General features: G+C 43.4%; 1 protein-coding gene across 1 annotated transcript in view; it reads right to left on the bottom strand.

The window, feature by feature from the left end:
• LOC116354965 (keratin-associated protein 5-11-like) overlaps positions 1–15,492 on the bottom strand; it is a gene marked incomplete at its 3' end in the record, with an annotated part of 38,943 nt that extends 23,451 nt beyond the window's left edge. The window contains exons 1-2 of the mRNA XM_031797229.1: positions 15,462–15,492; positions 14,852–15,045 (exon numbers count right to left, since the gene is read on the bottom strand). Coding sequence (XP_031653089.1) covers positions 14,852–15,045; positions 15,462–15,492 — 225 coding nt within the window. The remainder of the gene's footprint in view (positions 1–14,851; positions 15,046–15,461) is intronic.
• Positions 15,493–22,470: the final 6,978 nt, after the last annotated feature.

The raw sequence follows: 22,470 nt of genomic DNA, 5'->3' as shown, positions 1-22,470 counted from the left end.
TTATGGGCTTTAAAAAAATAAGACACCTGTACTATTATACTTTATATACATCACAGAAGACCGAAATATAACAAAACCGTTTGACATAGGAGCACCGGATTTTCGCCGGCTTTTTTGAAATAATGTTTATTCATTATTCATTATGAAAAATATAACATTCCATCCATGAAGCCAACAGGTCATTTGACTGCAGGAAAGGACTACATAAAACAAATACAATAGTAATTGCCTATTAAGTGCCAAATAAAGCAACCTGAAATCAGCCATAATTCTCATTGTGACAGGGTGAATGGAAGCTTGTTGTGCGCAACAACAGGGAGGGGCAATTGAATACAAGCTTCAAATGTCAAAATGAAATTTTTAAAACGTTTCTAGCCTGTCTATCTATGGGTAACAGTGTTGACATGTTATGCTGGACCACTCAGTGTTCCACCACAAAACACCAGAAAATGGTCCAAAAAGAGTAGAACAAGCCCACCTGCTTTTACACTATGATTTGACTGTTAGATGTTCACCTGTTTTGGGGGAAGAAATCCCCTTTATAATGAAGCATTTCAGGCATCTATGTAGACTAACAATACAATACCATTCCTAATGTGATGAGTAGCCTGAGCATAGGACAAGATTCGGTAACAATATCACTCCAGCCTAAGTTAATTTTACTTATGGCTGTTGACAAAAAAAAAGAATGTGCACATGTCTTTTTATTGCATACTGACAACAGTTTAGAATGGCAACCCAATAGACAACACAAGTGGGAGTGTCACGTTCTGACCTTTATTTCCTTTGTTTTGTATTTATTTAGTATGGTCAGGGCGTGAGTTGGGTGGGCAGTCTATGTTCGTTTTTCTATAATTTGGGTATTTCTATGTTTCGGCCTAGTATGGTTCTCAATCAGAGGCAGGTGTCATTAGTTGTCTCTGATTGAGAATCATACTTAGGTAGCCTGGGTTTCACTGTGTGTTTGTGGGTGATTGTTCCTGTCTTTGTGTTTTGCACCAGATAGGGCTGTTTAGGGTTTCACACGTTTCTTGTTTTGTTGTATCAGTTGTTCATGTGTAAGTTGACATATTAAAAGAACCATGGACACTTACCACGCCGCATATTGGTCCTCTGATCCTTTTCGCCTCTCTTCCTCGGAAGAGGAGGAGGAAATCCTTGACAGAATCACCCACCCAACTCGGACCAAGCGGCGTGGTAAACAGCAGCGACGACAGCAGCAGCAGCAGCAACAACAGCTGCCAGCATCACAGGACTACACAACTTGGGAGGAGATAGACAGGTGGGCGGTCGACCCAGGGAGAGTGCCAGAGCCCGCCTGGGATTCAATGGAGCAGTGCAAGGAGGGTTACAGGAGGATGAGGTTGGCGAAGCCAGCACGGCAGTGCGACAGGTACGAGAGGCAGCCCCCCCAAAAATTGGGGGGGGGGCAGACGAGGTGTGGTACTAAGCCAGGTAGCAGACCTGAGCTCACTCCTCGTGCTTATGATAAGCAGCGCATTACTGGTCAGGCACCGTGTTATGCGGTTAAGCGCGTGCGTGCCCATAGCCCGGTGCGCTATAGGGCAGCCCCCCGAAAGTGCCATGCGAGTGTGGGCATTGAGCCAGGGCGTATGGTGCCTGCTCAGCGGGTCTGGTCGCCGGTACGCAGTTTTGGTCCAGGTTATCCTGCGCCGGCTCTGCGTGCTGTGTCTCCGGGGCGCTGGGGGAGAGGTGCGTGTAGTGAGCACTAGATCTCCCGTGCTTATCCACAGCCCGGTTCAACCTGTGCCTGCACTCTGGAGGGTCCGGGCTAGAGTAGTTGTCCAGCCTGGGGAAGTGGTGCCAAGGTTGCGCACCAGAGCTCCAGTGCTCCCCCACAGCCCGGTCCTTCAGGTGCCTCCTCCTAACACCAAGCCTCCTGAAGGTCTCCCCAGCCTGGTGGTTCCTGTGGCAGCCCCACGCACCAGGCTGTCTCTCTGTCTCCTCCCTGCAGGTGGTCCCGCCTGTCCGGCGCTGCTGCCGGAGTCTCCCGCCTGTCCGGCGCCGCTGCCGGAGCCTCCCGCCTGTCCGGCGCCGCTGCCGGAGCCTCCCGCCTGTCCGGCACCGCTGCCGGAGCCTCCCGCCTGTCCGGAGCCTCCCGCCTGTCCGGCACCGCTGCTGGAGCCTCCCGCCTGTCCGGCGCCGCTGCCGGAGTCTCCCGCCTGTCCGGCGCTGCTGCCGGAGTCTGAGGCGCCAGAGCCCCTCAGCCCAGAGGCGCCAAAGCTTCTGCCCCTCTGTCCAGAGCTTCTGCCCCTCTGTCCAGAGCTTCTGCCCCTCTGTCCAGAGCTTCTGCCCCTCTGTCCAGAGCTTCTGCCCCTCTGTCCAGAGCTTCCGCCCCTCTGTCCCGAGCTGCCCCTCTGTCCAATGGGGTCATTGAGAGGGGTGGCCATGGTGAGAAAGCCACGGAGGCGGACAATAAGGCGGACTAAGACAATGGTTAAGTGGGGTCCGCGTCCCGCGCCAGAGCCGCCACCGCGGACAGACGCCCACCCAGACCCTCCCCTATAGGTCAAGGTTTTGCGGCCGGAGTCCGCACCTTTGGGGGGGGGCACTGTCACGTTCTGACCTTTATTTCCTTTGTTTTGTATTTATTTAGTATGGTCAGGGCGTGAGTTGGGTGGGCAGTCTATGTTCGTTTTTCTATAATTTGGGTATTTCTATGTTTCGGCCTAGTATGGTTCTCAATCAGAGGCAGGTGTCATTAGTTGTCTCTGATTGAGAATCATACTTAGGTAGCCTGGGTTTCACTGTTTGTGGGTGATTGTTCCTGTCTTTGTGTTTTGCACCAGATAGAGCTGTTTAGGGTTTCACACGTTTCTTGTTTTGTTGTATCAGTTGTTCATGTGTAAGTTGACATATTAAAAGAACCATGGACACTTACCACGCCGCATATTGGTCCTCTGATCCTTTTCGCCTCTCTTCCTCGGAGGAGGAGGAGGAAATCCTTGACAGGGAGACTATTGCCAGCGCTGCTCCAGAGGTCTTGATATCCGCCACAAGGGGTAGAGAAAAAAAGAGGGAGGGCGAGAGAGACCCGACTAACTCAAACTAAACTGTCTATCGTACAGCAGAGCGTGTGTCAGACTCAAAACTCCCACAACTCAACAGATAAGAGCACACAGTGCCTCCAGAAAGTACTCATACCCCTTGACTTGTGCCACATTTTTTTGTTGTGTTACAGGCTTGAATTCAAAATGGATTACATGTATTTTTTTCTCTCTCACCCATATACACACACACAATACACCATAATGACAAAGTGAAAACGTGTTTTTACGAATCTTTGCAAAGGTATTGAAAATGAAATACAGAAATCTCACTTGCATAAGTATTCGCACCCCCGAGTCAATACTTTGTAGAAGTGCCTTTGGCAGCGAGTCTGTCTGGGAAAGTGTCTGAGAGCTTTCCACAGCTGTATTGTGCAATAAAACACAGGTTAGAAAGCAAATGGCTCCTGCTGAAAAGAGATGACTCTAATCTGTCTGCTGTAGGCTACCAAAATATTTTATCAACTTCCTACGAGGCCTATTGAGCGAACACTGTTTTACAAAGTTAAAAAAGAGAAAGGTAGGCTTTTGGCATGAGCACATCAGCCATTAGCCATCTGCGGTGAGTGAGCTGCGCAATCATTGGGTTAGTCAGTGAAACTGGAAAGCTTTTTTTAGGACTATAATTTCCTCCTCATATTGTAAAATAGACTGAGTATACAAAACATTAGCTCTTTCCATGACTGACCAGGTGAATCCAGGCGAAAGCTAGGATCCTTTGATGTCACTTGTAAAGTCCACTTCAATCAGTGTAGGTGAAGAGGAGGAGCCTTGAGACAATCGAGACATGGATTGTGCATGTGTGCCATTCGGAGGGTGAAGATTTAATTGCCTTTGAACCGGGTATGCAAGTAGGTTCCAGGTGCACCGGTTTGAGTGTGTCAAGAATGGTCCACCACCCAAAGGACATCCAGCCAACTTGACAACTGTGGGAAGCATTGGAGTCAACATGGGCCAGCAACCCTGTGGGTCGACACCTTGTAGAGTCCACATCCCGACAAATTGAGACTTTTCTGAGTGCCAAAGGGGGTGCAAATGTTTTGTGGTCGTTTTATTTGATCTCAGATTCTCAGTTTGTCCGTGTCATAGTAGCCTGTAATTTCTATAATTTGCGATGATATGCATGCAAAGATTGATTATAGAAATAAAGCATTCCGGTACCTCAAAGCTCCCCAGGTCACTTTTTGTTCCAGCACCTCCTGGTTTACAAATGAAAGCACTGAACACAGGTTGTCTTGACTCTAGTGAACCACCTTCCAGCCAGCCATATATCATGAGTTATTAAGATGATGAATATTAGGCTATATTAGGAAGTTATTATTTAAGAGCATTGAAGATAAATCACAATCAATACTCATAGTCTCACTCCTAACTACTCTCCCTCTTTCCCTCTCTCGCTCTCCTCCTAACTGTGTTCTCTTTCCACCTCCCTCCCTCCCTCTGTCATTCCCAGGTGAGCAGGTAGTAATTCAGGATAGTGATATGCAGATGGTCAGTGTAACAGCTCCAGACGTTCAATTATTTCTGGTTGTTCCTTTTGTTCTTTCATTAAAATATCCCATTTTAGCTGCACAACACTGGCATGAGGACAGACAGAGGAGTCCCTGAGGCAAACTACCAATCCTGACACGCGGAGCCCTTTTATACATCACTCGGCTACACATGCCTCTCCCCAATCTCTCCCTTTATCTTAGCCAGGTCGCAGTTGTAGATGAGAACTTGTTCGCAACTAGCCTACCTGGATAAATAAAGGTGAAATATATATTTTTTAAATAAAGAAAAAATGTCAATATGCCTTGTCTTATCGCTGTTCTGGTCAGTGATATTTGTCTTATTTCACTGTAGAGCCCCCAGCCTTGCACAACATGCCTTAGATAGCACATTTGTTCCACCCTCCACTATTTTTATGTTTGGAAAAACAAAGTTCCCAAAGTAAATGGCCTATTTCTCAGGACCAGATGCTAGAATATGCATATAAATTGACAGATTAGGATAGAAAACACTCTAAAGTTTCCAAAACTGTCAAAATATTGTCTGTGAGTATAACAGAACTGATATTGCAGGCGAAACCCTGAGATAAATCCAATCAGGAAGTGCCTCTTATTTTGAAACCCTTCTGTTCCTATGCATGCCTGTCAACCAGATTACTTTTTCTCTGGCTTCCCTAAGGTGTCAGTCTTTAGACATATTTTTCAAAATAAAAGCCTGAAACTGAGCGTGAAAGATCACATTGCTTAAGTGGATAGGTGGGGGCTCTCAGAGTGAGTTTTTACGCTACAGAGTAAAGCCGCCATTGTTCCTCCCGCTGTTATTGAAAAACCTTCACACTCGGTTGATATATTATCGAATATATATTTTAAAAACTACCTGAGGAATGATTATAAAAAACGTTTAACATGTTTCTGTGGACATTATGAAGACTATTTGGAATTTCCGTCTGCGTTGTCGTGACCGCTCTTTCCTGTGGATTTCTGAACATAATGCGACAAACAAACGTTGGTATTTTGGGTATGAAAATGATCTTTATGGAACAAAAGGAACATTTGTTGTGTAACTGGGAGTCTCGTGAGTGAAAACATCCGAAGATCAAAGGTAAACGGTTAATTTGATTGCTTTTCTGATTTTCGTGACCAAGCTTCCTGATGCTAAGTGTACATAATGCTATGCTAGGCTATCGATAAACTTACACGAACGCTTGGATTGCTTTCGTTGTAAAGCATAATGTAAAAATCTGAGACAACAGGTGGATTAACAAAAGGCTAAGCTGTGTTTTGCAATATTGCACTTGTGATTTTGTGAATATGAATATTTCTTAGTAATATTATTTGACTGTTGCGCTATGCTATTCAGCGGTTGCTGACAAAAATGATCCCGCGACAGGGATGGGTAGCGTCAAGAAGTTAACCAAGGCCCTGCAGCCCCCAGCACCATTCCCATTCCCCAGGCGCTCTCATTTGTTAACTTCTGTAACAGTAAAAGCCTTGGTTTCATGCATGTTAACATTAGAAGCCTCCTCTCTAAGTTTGTTTAACTCACTGCTTTAGCACATTCCGCCAACCCTGATGTCCTAGCCATGTCTGAATCCTGGCTTAGGAAGGCCACCAAAAATCCAGAAATGTCCATCTCTAACTACAACTTTTTCCACAAGATAGAACTGCCAAAGGGGGCAGAGTTGCAATCTACTGCAGAGATAGCTTGCAAAGTTCTGTCATACTATCCAGGTCTGTGCCCAAACAATTCAAGCTTCTACTTTTAAAAATCCACCTTTCCAGAAACAAGTCTCTCACCGCTGCCACTTGTTATAGACACCCCTCAGCCCCCAGCTGTGCCCTAGACACCATATGTGAATTGATTGCCCCCCATCTATCTTCAGAGTTTGTACTGTTAGGTGACCTAAACTGGGATATGCTTAACACCCCGGCCATCCTAAAATCTAAGCTAGATGTCCTCAATCTCACACAAATTATCAAGGAACCTACCAGGTACAACCCTAAATCCACAACCATGGGCTCCCTCTTAGATATCATCCTGACCAACTTCCTCTCTAAATACACATATGCTGTCTTCAACCAGGATCTCAGTGATCACCGCCTCATTGCCAGCATTTATAATGGATCCACGGTCAAACGACCACCCCTCATCACTGTCAAACACTCCCTAAAACTCTTCAGCAAGCAGGCCTTTCTAATTGACCTGGCCCGGGTATCCTAGAAGGATATTGACCTCATCCCGTCAGAAGAGGATGCCTGGTTGCTCTTTAAAAGAGCTTTCCTCACCATCTTAAATAAGCATGCCCCATTCAAAAAATTTTGAACTAAAAACAGATTCTTGGTTCATCCCAGACTTGACAGCCCTTGACCAGCATAAACACATCCTGTGGCGTTCTGCATTAGCATCGAATAGCCCCTGCGATATGCAACTTTTCAGGGAAGTCAGGAACCAATATACACAGTGAGTTGGGAAAGCTAAAGCTTTTTCAAACAGAAATTCGCATCCTGTAGCACTAATTCCAAAAGGTTTTGGGACACTGTAAAGTCCATGGAGAATAAGAGCATCTCCTCCCAGATGAGGCTAGGAAACACTGTCACCACCGATAAATCTATGATAATCGATCATTTCAATTAGCATTTTTCTACGGCTGGCCATGCTTTCCACCTGGCTACCCCTACCCCGGCCAACAGCTCTGCACCCCCTGCAGCAACTTGCCTGACCCCCCCCCCCCCTCCACTTCTCCTTCACCCAAATCCAGACAGCTGATGTTCTGAAAGAGCTGCAAAATATGGATCCCTACAAATCAGCTGGGCTAGACAATCTGGACGCTCTCTTTCTAAAATTATCCACCGAAATGGTTGCAACCCCTATTACTAGCCTGTTCAACCTCTCTTTCGTATCACCCCCCTTTTCAAAGGGGGAGACACTCTAGACCCAAACTGTTATAGACCTATATGCATCCTGCCCTTCCTTTCTAAAATCTTCGAAAGCCAAGTTAACAAACAGATCACCAATCATTTTGAATCCCACCGTACCTTCTCCACTATGCAATGGGTGCAGAGCCACGCTCAAGGTCCTAAACGATATCATAACCACCACCGATAATAGACAGTACTGTGCAGCCGTCTTCATCGACCTGGCCACGGCTTTTGACTCAGTCAACCACCACATTCTTATCGGCAGACTCAACAGCCTTGATTTCTCAAATGACTGCCTCGCATGGTTCACCAACTACTTCTCAGATCGAGTTCAGTGTGTCAAATCAGAGGGCCTGTTGACCGAACCTCTGGCAGTCTATGGGGGTGCCACAGGGTTCAATTCTCGGGCCGACTCTTTTTTCTGTATATATCAATGATGTTGTTCTTGCAGTTGGTGAATCTCTGATCCACCTCTATGCAGACAACACCATTCTTTATACAGTTGAAGTCAGAAGTTTATATACACCATAGACAAATACATTTAAACTCAGTTTTTCACAATTCCTGACAATTAATCCTAGTAAAAAGTCCCTGTCTTCGGTCAGTTAGGATCACCACTTTATTTTAAGAATGTGAAATGTCAGAATAACAGTAGAGAGAATGATTTATTTCAGCTTTTATTTCAATCATCACATTCCCAGTGCGTCAGAAGTTCACATACACTCAATTAGTATTTTGTAGCATTGCCTTTAAATGGTTTAACTTGGGTCAAACATTTCGGGTAGCCTTCAACAAGCTTCGCACAATAAGTTGGGTGAATTTTGGCCCATTCCTCCTGACAGAACTGGTGTAACTGAATCAGGTTTGTAGTCCTCCTTGCTCACACACGCTTTTTCAGTTCTGCCCACACATTTTCTATAGGATTGAGGTCAGGGTTTGTGATAGCCACCCCAATACCTTGACTTTGTTGTCCTTAAGCCATTTTGCCACAACTTTGGAAGTATGCTTGGGGTCATTGTCCATTTGGAAGACTCATTTGTGACCAAGCTTTAACTTCCTAACTGATGTCTTGAGATGTTGCTTCAATATATACACATAATTTTCCTCCTCATGATGCAATCTATTTTGTGAAGTGCACCAGTCCCTCCTGCAGCGAAGCAACCCCCACAACATGATGCTGCCACCCCCGTGCTTCACGGTTTTTCCTTCCCTTTTTCCTCCAAACATAACGATAGTAATTATGGCCAAGCAGTTATATTTTTGTTTCATCAGACCAGAGGACATTTCTCCAAAAGTAGGATCTTTGTTCCCATGTGCAGTTGCAAAGCGTAGTCTAGGTTTTTATGAAGGTTTTGGAGCCGTGGCTCCTTCCTTGCTGAGCGGCCTTTCAGGTTATGTTGATATGGGACTCATTTTACTGTGGATATAGATACTTTTGTAACTGTTTCCTCCAGCATCTTCACAAGGTTCTTTGCTGTTGTTCTGGGATTGATTTGCACTTTTCGCACCAAAGTACGTTCATCTCTAGCAGACAGAATGCGTCTCCTTCCTGAGCGGTATGATGGCTGCATGGTCCCATGGTGTTTATACTTGCGTACTATTGTTTGTACAGATGAACGTGGTACCTTCAGGCATTTGGAAATTGCTCCCAAGGATGAACCAGACTTCTGAGGTCTTGGATGACTTATTTCGATTTTCCCATAATATCAAGCAAAGAGGCACTGAATTTGAAGGTAGGCCTTTGAATACATCCACAGGTACACCTCCAATTGACTCAACTTATGTCAATTAGCCTATCAGAAGCTTCTAAAGCCGTGACATAATTTTCTGGAAATTTCCAGAAACTGTTTAAAGGCACAGTCAACTTAGTGTATGTAAACTTCTGACCCACTGAAATTGCGATACAGTGAATTATAAGTGAAATAATCTGTCTGTAAAGAATTGTTGGAAAAATTACTTGTGTCATGCACAAAGTAGATGTCCTAACCGACTTGCCAAAACTATAGTTTGTTGTTGAAAAAGTGGTTGAAAAACTAGTTTTAATGACGCCAACCTAAGTTTATGTAAACTTCCGACTTCAACTGTACATCTGGCCCTTCTTTGGACACTATGTTAACAAACCCCCAAATGAGCTTCAATGCCATACAACACTTCTTCCGTGGCCTCCAACTGATTTGAAATGCCAGTAAAACTAAATGCATGCTCTTCAACCGATTGTTGCCAGCACCCGCCCACCCGGCAAGCATCACTGCTCTGGACAGTTCTGAATTAGAATATGTGGACAACTACAAATACCTAGGCATCTGGTTCGACTGTAAACTCTCCTTCCAGACTCACATGAACTTTTTAGGGATAGGTGGCAGTTTTTGGAAATTTGGATGAATGATGTGCCAAAAGTAAACTGCCTGTTACTCAGGCCCAGAAGCTAGAATTTGCATATAATAAAACTCTGAAGTTTCTAAAACTGTTAAAATATGTATGTGAGTATTATAGAACTGATATGGCAGGCGACAACCAGATTTTTTTTTTAGGTCACCACCCATTGAAATGGCTGTCTATGGGAAGATCAAAGGAATACCTCCCAGATTGCAGTTCCCAGGGCTTCCACTAGATGTCAACAGTCTTTAGAAAGAGTTTCAGGCTTGTTTTTTGAAAAATGAGCTAGAATTTGTAGTTTTTCTAAGTGGCTCTCATTTTGACTGTAGTATTGTGGTGCGCGTGGATGAGGGCGCGCACTTCCTTATTTATCTCCGTCTTAAATTTGATCATTTATTTACATATTAGGGTACCTGAGGATTGATTCGAAATTTTGTTTGACTTGTTTGGATGAAGTTTATTGGTAACTTTTGGGATTCCTTTGTATGCATTTTGAACAAGTGAAACAGATGGATTACTGAATCAAGCGCCAACTAAACTGACTTTTTTGGGATATAAAGAAGGACTTTATCGAACAAAATGACCATTTGTTATATAGCTGGGACCCTTGGGATTGCAAACAGAGGAAGATCTTCCAAGGTAAGTGATTTATTTTATCACCATTTCTGACTTTTGTGACGCCGCTGCTTGTTTGGAAAATGCTTTTAATGCTTTTGTATGCGGTGCGCTGTCCTCAGATAATCACATGGTATGCTTTCGCCGTAAAGCCTTTTTGAAATATGACAATGCGGCTGGATTAACAAGACATTAAGCTTTTGAACGATATAAGACACTTGTATTTTAATGAATGTTTAGTATTATGAATTCTGTATTTTGAATTTCGCACTCTGTAATTTCACAGGATGTTGTCGAGATGGGCTGTTAGCACCCCACCTGTCCCAAAGAGGTTTTAAGCATCTCCAATCCAAAATTAAATGTAGAATTGGCTTCCTATTTATCATGCTGCCAAACATACCCTCGTAAAACTGACTATCCTATCGATCCTTGGTTTTGGCGATGTCATTACAAAATAGCCTGCAACACTCTTCTAAGCAAACTGGGTGTAGTCTATCACAGTGCCATACATTTTGTCACCAAATCCAAATATACTACCCAGCACGGCGACTTGTAGGCTCTCGTTGGCTGGCCCTCGCTACATATTCGTCGCCAAACCCACTGGCTCCAGGTCATCTATGAATCTTTGCTAGGTAAAGCCCCGCCTTATCTCAGCTCACTGGTCACCATAGCAACACCCATGCGTTGCACGTGCTCCAGCAGGTACTGGTCGTCCCCAAAGCCAACACTTCCTTTGGCCGCCTTTCCTTCCAGTTTTCTGCCAATGACCTGAATGAATTGCAAAGATCACTGAAGCTGAAGTCTTATATCTCCCTCTCTAACTTTAAGCATCAGCTGTCAGAGCATCTTACCGATCACTGTACCTGTTCACAGCCAATCTATAAATAGCACACCCAACTACCTCATGCCCATGTTGTTATTTATCTTCTTGCTCTTTTGCACCCTGGTATCTCTACTTGCACATCATCTTCTGCACATCTATCACTCCAGTGCTAATGCTAAATTGTAATTATTTGACCTCTATGGCCTATTTATTGCCTTACCTCCCTACTCTTCTACATTTGCACACACTGAACATAGATTTTTATATTGTGTTATTGACTGTACGTTTGTTTATTTCATGTGTAACTCTGTGTTGTTGTTTTTGTCTCACTGCTTTGCTTTATCTTGGCCAGGTCGCAGTTGTAAATGAGAACTTGTTCTCAACTGGCCTACCTGGTTAAATAAAGGTGAAATAAATAAAATAATAACACTCTCTCTCTCTTTCCGTCTGAGCTCCATTTTCCAACCCGTGTTTATATCGGATTGACCTTTTGATTACCTGATCTCTCTTTAAATGTTCTATCTGGTCTCTTTTTCCTATTTCTCTTATTCACCTGGGATGTATTTCTTTTTATCCATCCACTCTCTCTTCTGTGTGCCTGATCTGTCTGTCTCGACTGGTCTGAAGTGTTTTGCAGGTGAGGCAATGCACTGTAACAGGAGCCCACTCTAGATCTGAAGGCCAAAAGAGTGTTGACTGCTGTCCTGTTGATATGAACCTCAGCACTAACACTGTAAGATCTGTATCCAGCCAGACACACACGCCAGTAGTTTTGACATTGAAAACTGTGTGTGTGTGTGTACATGTGTGTATATGTGTGTGTGTGTGTGTATTGCGGGCTTTAGGTGACATTGAAACAGCCTATACTGAGATGTAAACTTCAGAGAGAGATGGAGTAGAGGAAAGGAAGGGAAGAAAAGGAGAGAAAACAATAAGGATCCTGTGTTTAATTAGGCTCTTACAGATGATGGGGTTTTTCCACCGGGACCATGCAACCATCCTGGCTTCATCCAATTAATCTACCACTGAGAGACAGAGAGAGAGAGAGACAGAGAGACAGAGAGAGAGGGAGAGGGAGAGAGGGAGAGGGAGAGGGAGAGGGAGAGGGAGAGGGAGAGGGAGAAAGGGAGAGGGAGAGGGAGAGGGAGAGGGAGAGGGAGAGGGAGAGGGAGAGGGAGAGAGGGAGAGGGAGAGAGGGAGAGAGGGAGAGGGAGAGGGAGAGGGAGAGGGAGAGGGAGAGGGAGAGGGGAGAGGGAGAGGGAGAGGGAGAGGGAGAGGGAGACAGAGAGAGACAACAAAATAAAAGACAGAAAACTTAAGAGAAAGACAAGAGATAAAAGTGACAAAAGTTTCCAGGTGGTTATATGTAAATAACTAGTCTGTGATACATAATTTCACACTCTAGCATCCATCTGCTGTTGAAGCTTACCCAGATGGGGGGGTGGGCTATGTCTGCCATGCAGGCCAGGCAGTAGAATGATGAGCTGCTCTGGGACTCTGTTCTCCATGTAGACTCCTGGCCGCCTCACACATCCTGGCTCTAACACAGCTTCAACCCTCCAGGGCCAGCAAACAGTGACTGGGATGCAGGGTAATGGGACAGGGACAGCTGGAAGTGTCAACTGAACACACACACACATGCAGAACCGCACACATGCACGTACAGGCATACACACACACACACTTCATCCGTCCATCCCCCACTCTGATTGAGAGGGCATATCAATTCGTGCTGTCTGAAGACCAACCCTCAGCTGGCAAAAGATTGCCATGCTGTCCCCACTATCGCTGGGGGAAACGAGAGTTCACACACATACAGACACAGACACAATATCCCACCAGCACCCACACACACACGCCTACTCACACACCTACTCATACACACACACAAACACACCTCAAGTTTAAAGGTGTTGCCCTTTTGAGAGAGTGAGAGACAGAGTGAGAGAGAGAGGAAGAGGGAGAGAGACTGGGAGAGAGAGAAACATGGGTTGAAACCGAGGAGGGGGTCACTGTTACCATGGAAACCAGACCATCTCATTACGGCAATCAAATCACTGGGTGGACATGGAGAGGGGAGGGTTCTCTACTGGACTCTGCACTCTCACCCCATTGGTTGTGCATAATATCAATAGAAGCTATTGATTGGTTAACCAGTCCACTAACCTGGTTTGTAAGGTGTCTAAGTGTTACTGATTAAACCCTGGAATATTATGATTGATATAGACAGTCATGGGTCCAGAATTTGGACCTTCCGGTTCGGTATCATACAGGTTGATCAGAATCTCCCCTCTGACCTCTAGAATTCTCTTGAGACAGTTTATTTAGAATCTGATTGAGAGAAAGCGAGAGAGTATTAGAACCAATAGTTAGACCAATCAGAGTTGAAGGACACGTCATTCCTCGGCTGTGGCCTCCGTCTTGGTGTCCCATGACAACTGGGTCAGTGAAGTCACCCTGAGTGACAGCCTATTTGCCAAATCGGCATCACACACCCGTTCTAATGGAGTCACTGCTGACGAGGTCACAATCACATCACACCCTATCAGTCAACGGTGGTGTGGTGTGTGTGTGTGTGTGTGTAGTTTTGTGTGTCTTTGTATCGCTGTCTGGCTTTCCATTCCTCCATCAGCCCCCACCTCTCCACTCCTCCACCACTCTATTTCCTGCCTCTCCATCAGATATCTCTCCTCCACTCAGCACAGGTCCATCTCTCTATCTCCTCTCCTCCTCTGCCTTTGTGCTGTCATTAGGTCTGGGAAATAGCAGTCTGCTGACACACACAAACACACACACACACACTCCCGTTTATATGCACGCTGTCGTGGAAATTTCCTGTATTACCAAATCATGAGAGAGCAAACCACACAGAAGTCAGAGTTATCAGGAAGTCCATCTTTAATTATATGAGCTTCACCATAGCCCTGTGACTCTCAGATCAATTCAGTGTCCATAAATGAATTCCCTGAGAGTGTCAACATAATGGCAACTGAGATCCTTTATAGCAAAGATTCACCCCCTAGTCGACATGACAAACCACAGGTCTTAGGAAAACTGCACAAAGGACACATTTTACTTGAGAGAGGAGTATCCCTTAGCCAGACAGCATTAACTATAGTTCAGTTTGCTCTCTTAGACGAGGTTCTACTTCTCGTTCTTGGTACAACATAGTACCAAAACTTTACCTCATCCAATGGCATATATCAATTGTCAATTCTAGATACTCCCATATCAAATACAACCCCTCCTGGACAAGATCACAGAGAGGAGTGACTGGCAGACAGACGTTGTGGAGCCAACTAGCTGGTTCCCCTTTAATCACGCCATCCCTTCACATGGTTTAGGAATTGTTACAGACACATTCACAGATAAGACTAACCTGACCTCTCCCCTCTCTGGGCCCCAAGTAACTGAGCCCTAGCAGAGAAGGGATAACTGCAAACTGCCAACAGTATTATTCAAAAAGAAGACATTCTAATGACAATAAATAAGATAAAACATCTTATTTATCTATGTTACCTAACTAATTCTGATTCTGCTACCACAACACACACACACACACACACACACACACACACACACACACACACACACACACACACACACATACACACACACACACACACACACACACACACACACACACACACACACACACACACACACACACACACACACACACACACACACACACACACACACACACACACACACACACACAGGCAGAGCAGGATCAAAAACTCAGTTAGCACCACTCTCACATACACAAGAACACATGCACATACACACAGCAACAACACAACTACCTAAACATAACTACGGAAGCCCCGAAGCCCCAAAAGAACAACTTAGTATCTTGTTTGAACGACTTCTCTAGTTGGAATGACATGGTACAAAAATACTTCTTTTTTTTTACTACGTCTTTTAAACGAGATACTTAGTCGTTCGAACGAGATACTAAGTTATTTGAAAAACGTGTTATCTCGTTCAATAAACTTTTGTCTAATTCATTTGTCTATTTAGGCCTCCTTTGTTATGCAGTGCCAGTTGTGTTTGTCAGACCGTTGCTGCAGCCATTCGTTCACTGATTCCATCCATTGATATAATTCTTAATTGATGTTCATTTGATATGGCTGCTTTTGAATGCCAGAGCATGTAAGTGTTTTTGACAGCCTGGTTTGCTCTTCATGCTCAGAGTCATCCTTCCGAGGGTCACGTGTTCAATCCCAGTGGGATCCTAAACCTTAACCCTTTTACCATAACCATTTGGACACTTAACAGTGTCGTTGTTTAAGTTTGAATCCTATCCAAAACCTTAACCCTTAATGGACAATTCTGCCACTTATTCATCAACTCCAGCACCAAACCTGTGTCTACACATGTGAAAATAGCAGCTTTTATGATCTGTGGTTAAACCGATAAGAAGAAAGGTCCTAAAACATTTGTTTTCTCTGTGACATCACAGGGTAGGATTAAGGTATTTTCTCGCTCGCCACGTCCCCTCGAATCTCATAGTGTTTGAAAATCACTGTTTTTAAAATGTTTTAACTTTTTATGTTATCAGGTAGAACTTTTTAAATTAATATTTGTTTTCATACAAACACAGACATGCACCATTTTCACATGTTTTTTTTTACATTTTAATTTGAATTGTACCTTTATTCAACCAGGTAGGCTAGTTGAGAACATTTACAACTGTGACCTGGCCAAGATAAAGCAAAGCAGTGCGACACAAACAACAACACAGAGTTACACATGGAATAAACAAACATACTGTCAACAACACAATGGGGGAAAAAAAGTCTATATACAGTGTGTGCAAATTAGTTAAGGGATAAATAGCCCGTAGTGGCGAAATAATTACAATTTAGCAATTAAACACTGGAGTGATAGATGTGCAAGTAGAGATACTGGGGTGCAAACTAGCAACAAAAAAAAATAACAGTATGGGGATGAGGTAGTTGGATGGGCTATTTACAGATGAGCTATGTACAGGTGCAGTGATCTGTGAGCTGCTCTGAAAACTAGGTTCTTAAAGTTAGTGAGGGAGATATGAGTCTCCAGCTTCAGTGATTTTTGCAATTCGTTTCAGCCATTGGCAGCAGAGAACTGTAAGGAAAGGCGGCCAAAGGAGGAATTGGCTTTGGGGGTGCCCAGTGAAATATACCTGCTGGAACGCGCACTACGTGTGGGTGCTGCTATGGTGACCAGTGAGTTGAACTAAAGTGGGGCATTACCTAGCAAAGACTTATAGATTGACACTGATATTGTGCTGGAGATTATGAAAATGAGGTTGAAATATTGGTGGAGTTGCCCTTTAACTTAAGCATTCAGAATGAATAAAGAATGATGCTGAGCAGGAGGAAAAGAGCAACCAAGGGTGTCAAAAACACTTTCAAATGTGAAGTTTGGAGAAACGTGGAAAAACATCAAAATCTGAAGTCAAATTGGTAAAACTGTGAGTTTAAGTCACACACTTACGTCCGCTGGCATTCAAAAGCAGCCCGATCAAAGAACTGTCTGACAAACGGACAAACGGTCTGACAAACACAACGGGAGCTGCATAATAAACTAGGCAGAATTAGACAAAAGAAGAATGAAGTAGTTCAAACAAGATACTAAGTCATTTGGACGAGATAATTCCAAGAGTGTAAGTAAAAATGGTTCTTGCCCTGTGCTTCAGGGTCTGGCTCTCACAGTGTGTTCACATCATTCCAGACAGGCAGAAAGACAGAGCAGAGTTAAGCAGATCACAGTACAACAGGGAACTGTAGCCGGAGTAGCTAATATCTGCTTATTGTTATTCAACTGGTGGACTGGGAATAGATAAAACCACATCTGGTACTCAGTTCTGCTTCATATATCCATTGTCTACTGTATGTAAAACCTTAAAAATGCTCTGCCAACAGGGAGACTGGCAGCGACTCATGCTCCTGTTGCTCAAAGCCCTTTTGTGACTTCGGTAGTACTGTGTTTTCAACTCTCCTCTCTAACAATATCCGCCTCTCCTCTCCTCTTAATCCACTGACACATTCACTTCCCCTGTGAGATGTAACGTCTGTGAAGGGCGTTGATAAAAACACACATCCTCTTGGGAGAAAATGTAAATGGTATTCCTGGTTTGATGTGCTGTCAGATTTGGGATTACCAGGCATGCAATTAAAGCTCTCAGCAGCAGTAGTAGCAGCAGTAGCAGCAGTAGCAGTAGCACCAGCAGCACAGTCATTTTAAGAAATTACGGCCTTTTGCATCCCTTTGATACATCAAGTAGAAATTGTGCACAAATTAAGCCTGTTATATTAAATGACGTTCCCTCTAATATAAACCACATGGAAAATATGATACATCAGATTGTTTTGTATGAATAACAACTTGCTAAAGTGCCAAAATGCAGCATTTTCACGTGTCATCTGTGATTCTTCTGTGAATCTTCTCTGATTTTAACCCACTTAACCCAACATTTCTCCATGTTTTCACCATCATTGTAAAGCCCTAGTCATTCTGTTGCTTTGACAAAGTAATTGGGGGGGGGGGGGACCGATCCTGTAGAGGTTAACATAGCAAATGAAATGTGACAATACTTTATCACTCATACAGAATATCATCAATGATGCTGTTTTGGCCTCCAGTATGTAGCATTTGCAAAGTCATCAACACCTATTGTTTCAGTTCAGCCCAGAATTGAACTAAAAATAGACAATACAATAGGGGATAAGGTTTCAAGCTCTGGTTGATTTCCAATTGAATGATATGTTGACCCAACCAAATACATACATTCGAAGGATATGTCATTTCTGCTTGGATAGTTCCTACTGTGCCACTGACTTAGTCTGGCTTGAATTCCAGTTGACTACAAATGAATAATTGATACGTTGGATTTACATCTTCAACTTAACCAAAAATTCAAGTTTAAGAATGTTAATAAGCCAGTGGCGCATATGGAACTATCCACGCAGTAGATACATCTACTTTAAATGTTGATATTTGGTTGCATTGTCAACCAAACGCAATTCAATATGACTTTTGTATTACAGTAAATAGAGTAGATAAAACTATTGTCACGCCTGCTCCCGTTCTTCTTCCATCTGGCGCTCGAGGGCGCCAGACTCCCCAACATTACGCACTCAAACCACCTTCAGTACGCACACCTGCCTATTCCCCGGTCACCCGCATTAGCACTCATCGGACTCATGTGGACTCAATTACTTGTGTCATTTCCTTCCCTATGTCTCTCTGTTTCCTAGCTCTGTTCCCTGCATAGGGATTGTTGGTCATATGTCCTTGTTTACCCGTGTGCTGACGCTGTTCCTGTCGTGTCCTATGTCTGTTCCTGTCGTGTTCTATGTCTGTTCCTGAATAAATGTTTGACTCCGGCCCTTACACCTATACCCTTGGAAGGACTTTTAAGTAGAGAACTCTGTACAATCATTCTTATGATAGCACATTGGTGATAGTGAGTGACAAAAAAACATAGCTAAGCAGGGCAGGGCTTGGTTAAAACCTCTTATATGTAACTACATGTAATCCAAAATGTAATCTATATGATCCCTTGAAAATAATGATTTATCATGAAAGGACTGTGAACAATAACTAGTAATACTGCATACTCCAAGAAAGGTATAAGTCTCAACTTTCTGGTAGAAAATAGTTATGGAATGCTGAGTAGTGGAGTCACTATTGAGGTCACAAGGTCACACAGTACAAATATGATACAAATGTGAAATATTTCCTATTCAACAAAACTGTATAAATAAGCCCTGAAATGACATATCAAATCAAATCAAATCAAATCGATTTATATAGCCCTTCGTACATCAGCTGATATCTCAAAGTGCTGTACAGAAACCCAGCCTAAAACCCCAAACAGCAAGCAAATCAGGTGTAGAAGCACGGTGGCTAGGAAAAACTCCCTAGAAAGGCCAAAACCTAGGAAGAAACCTAGAGAGGAACCAGGCTATGTGGGGTGGCCAGTCCTCTTCTGGCTGTGCCGGGTGGAGATTATAACAGAACATGGCCATGATGTTCAAATGTTCATAAATGACCAGCATGGTCGTATAATAATAAGGCAGAACAGTTGAAACTGGAGCAGCAGCACGGTCAGATGGACTGGGGACAGCAAGGAGTCATCATGTCAGGTAGTCCTGGGGCATGGTCCTAGGGCTCAGGTCCTCCGAGAGAGAGAAAAAAAGAGAGAATTAGAGAGAGCATATGTGGGGTGGCCAGTCCTCTTCTGGCTGTGCCGGGTGGAGATTATAACAGAACATGGCCAAGATGTTCAAATGTTCATAAATGATCAGCATGTTCGAATAATAAGAAGGCAGAACAGTTGAAACTGGAGCAGCAGCATGGCCAGGTGGACTGGGGACAGCAAGGAGTCATCATGTCAGGTAATCCTGGGGCATGGTCCTAGGGCTCAGGTCCTCCGAGAGAGAGAAGGAGAGAATTAGAGAACGCACACTTAGATTCACACAGGACACCGAATAGGACAGGAGAAGTACTCCAGATATAACAAACTGACCCTAGCCCCCCGACACATAAACTACTGCAGCATAAATACTGGAGGCTGAGACATGATTTCTCAATATAGCATAATCAATTCATAAAATCACTATCTAAGATTTCACTTTGCCTATAACTGTAAAATACATATCTGTATGTTTTACTCGCAAAACACCAGTCTCAACGTCAACAGTGAAGAGGTGACTCCGGGATGCTGGCCTTCTAGGCAGAGTTGCAAAGAAAAAGCCATATCTCAGACTGGCCAATAAAAATAAAAGATTAAGATGGGCAAAAGAACACAGACACTAGACAGAGGAACTCTGCCTAGAAAGCTAGCATCCCGGAGTCACCTCTTCACTGTTGACGTTGAGACTGGTGTTTTGCGGGTACTATTTAATGAAGCTGCCAGTTGAGGACTTGTGAGGCGTCTGTTTCTCAAACTAGACACTCTAATGTACTTGTCCTCTTGCTCAGTTGTGCAATGGAGCCTCCCACTCCTCTTTCTATTCTGGTTAGGGCCAGTTTGTGCTGTTCTGTGAAGGGAGTAATACACAGCATTGTACGAGATCTTCAGTGTCTTGGCAATTTCATGCATGGAATAACCTTAATTTCTCATAACAAGAATAGCCTGACAGGTTTCAGAATAAAGTTCTTTGTTTCTGGCCATTTTGAGCCTGTAATCGAACCCACAAATACTGATGCTCCAGATACTCAACTAGTCTAAAGAAGGCCAGTTTTATCGTGTCTTTAATCAGGAAAACAGTTTTCAGTTGTGCTAACATAATTGCAAAAGGGTTTTCTAATGATCAATTAGCCTTTTAAAATTCTATACTTGGATTAGCTAACACAACGTGCCATTGGAACACAGGAGTGATGGTTGCTGATAATGGGTCTCTGTACGCCTGTGTAGATATTCCATAAAAACAATCTGCCGTTTCCAGCTACAATAGTCATTTACAACATTAACAATGTCTACACTGTATTTCTGATCTGAATGGACAACAGAATATAAATATTACCCCTCTACATTGTCTATGTTGAAATGTGGGATTACCGTGATTAAACAACAGTTTAAGTTGATGACATTTTTTAAATCCAATGTATTTTCCACTTAGATTCCACATCACAATACGTTGACAAATTATGCAGAAACAATGTTGATTCAATCTGTTGGTTTGCAGTGGGTGGTGATTCATCTTAAAGCCCCCACGCAGTCTCTCATTTCATTTTGAAATCATCACTAATACATTCATGTGAGTGTTTATTTGTTTAATAATATCACTCCAAAATGTATATTTGTGTCATTATTTCCCTGAGCCACTGAAATGCTCAGTCTGATCATGTGGGCTTTAAGAAACCAATTTGAACATGACATTAGAAATGTACGTACACAGCCCTGATTGGCTGAGAGGATGGTCTAGAACCCATCAACTTACCCATTGAAAAAAAAAAAAATCCACAGTTGTGTAGGCTACTTCGTCTTGTCATCGAAACAAAAGGCATACATAATGCAATTTGCTATATAATTGTTCTACAGTTTTCAATAGGTTACCAGAAGATACAGGACCAGAACAGCCTGTTTGGATGGTGGACCATCCGGGCATATACCCTGCTTGCCATCTATTCATTGCAGAATGCCATGATTATCTACAGGGCAGGCTATATGGTATAATCTTGGAACCAAGTATGCTCTTGTCTCACAACAAAATGCAACGAAGCACCTATGCAAAGCCCTCACTCTGTCACTCAGAAAAATATTCCAGCGTCTGCCTGCAAACTGAACATCTTTGCCTGTGCGTGTTTAGGCTACCTGCCCTTCCCTCGTCTGAATTATAGACTACTGTACTGACGTTACAAGCTTGATTCAGAAGATAGGGAGAGAGATTTTTAATTAGCTCGAGAAGAATGTATTAACTTTTTCAATGCTAGTTAAAGTGGAACTGACAGCGCTTTAACAATGTGAAATCTTATTAAAATCTGATCATACACACTTCCATGAAGAATAGAATGACACCTTCAAATACTTCTATAGCAGTATAGTGTGCTAAAACGGTTGTGCGTTTGGACTATTATAGACACAGCAGTAAATAAAACCGAATAAAAAAAACATCTGAAGTTCCAGCTCTTACACCACAAAAGGGGTATTATTACAATTTTCACAATTTCAGAGTGTTATTTCAACCTCATGGTGTGGAAATATCATTTGAAAGAACAGAAAAATCTGTTTTTTAATTGCACTGCCCCTTTAAAGCAAAAAAAATAATAATCTGTTCCTCATTTTAAACCACCTCGATGTAAAGTCCCCTGTTTAGGTGACCTGTGTGGTTCTGGTACCAACTTTCTCCCTTATAAATCGATCTGTGGACACTGTAGATCGAAATGCTTATATTGAGCGATAGCCCTGATTCTCACGGACACAGGACTATCTCTTTAGTCTGTATGAAGCAGGATGTGAAATCTGACACCACTTGAACCTGGGAAGTCCCTCCTACCATTTCATTCCCTCTTCCGACTGTCCATCAACCCCATGAACCCTACTTCACAGCCACTAACAACTCATACAGTGCCTACCGGAAAGTATTCAGACCCCTAGACTTTTTCCACATTTTGTTACGTTATAGCCTTATTCTAACATTGATTAAATAAATACAAATCCTCAGAAAACAATACCCCTTAACGA

This window comes from Oncorhynchus kisutch, linkage group LG19, assembly GCF_002021735.2.
Source record: "Oncorhynchus kisutch isolate 150728-3 linkage group LG19, Okis_V2, whole genome shotgun sequence".
NCBI classification, from domain to species: domain Eukaryota; kingdom Metazoa; phylum Chordata; class Actinopteri; order Salmoniformes; family Salmonidae; genus Oncorhynchus; species Oncorhynchus kisutch.
This window is presented reverse-complemented; position numbering and strand designations above follow the sequence as displayed.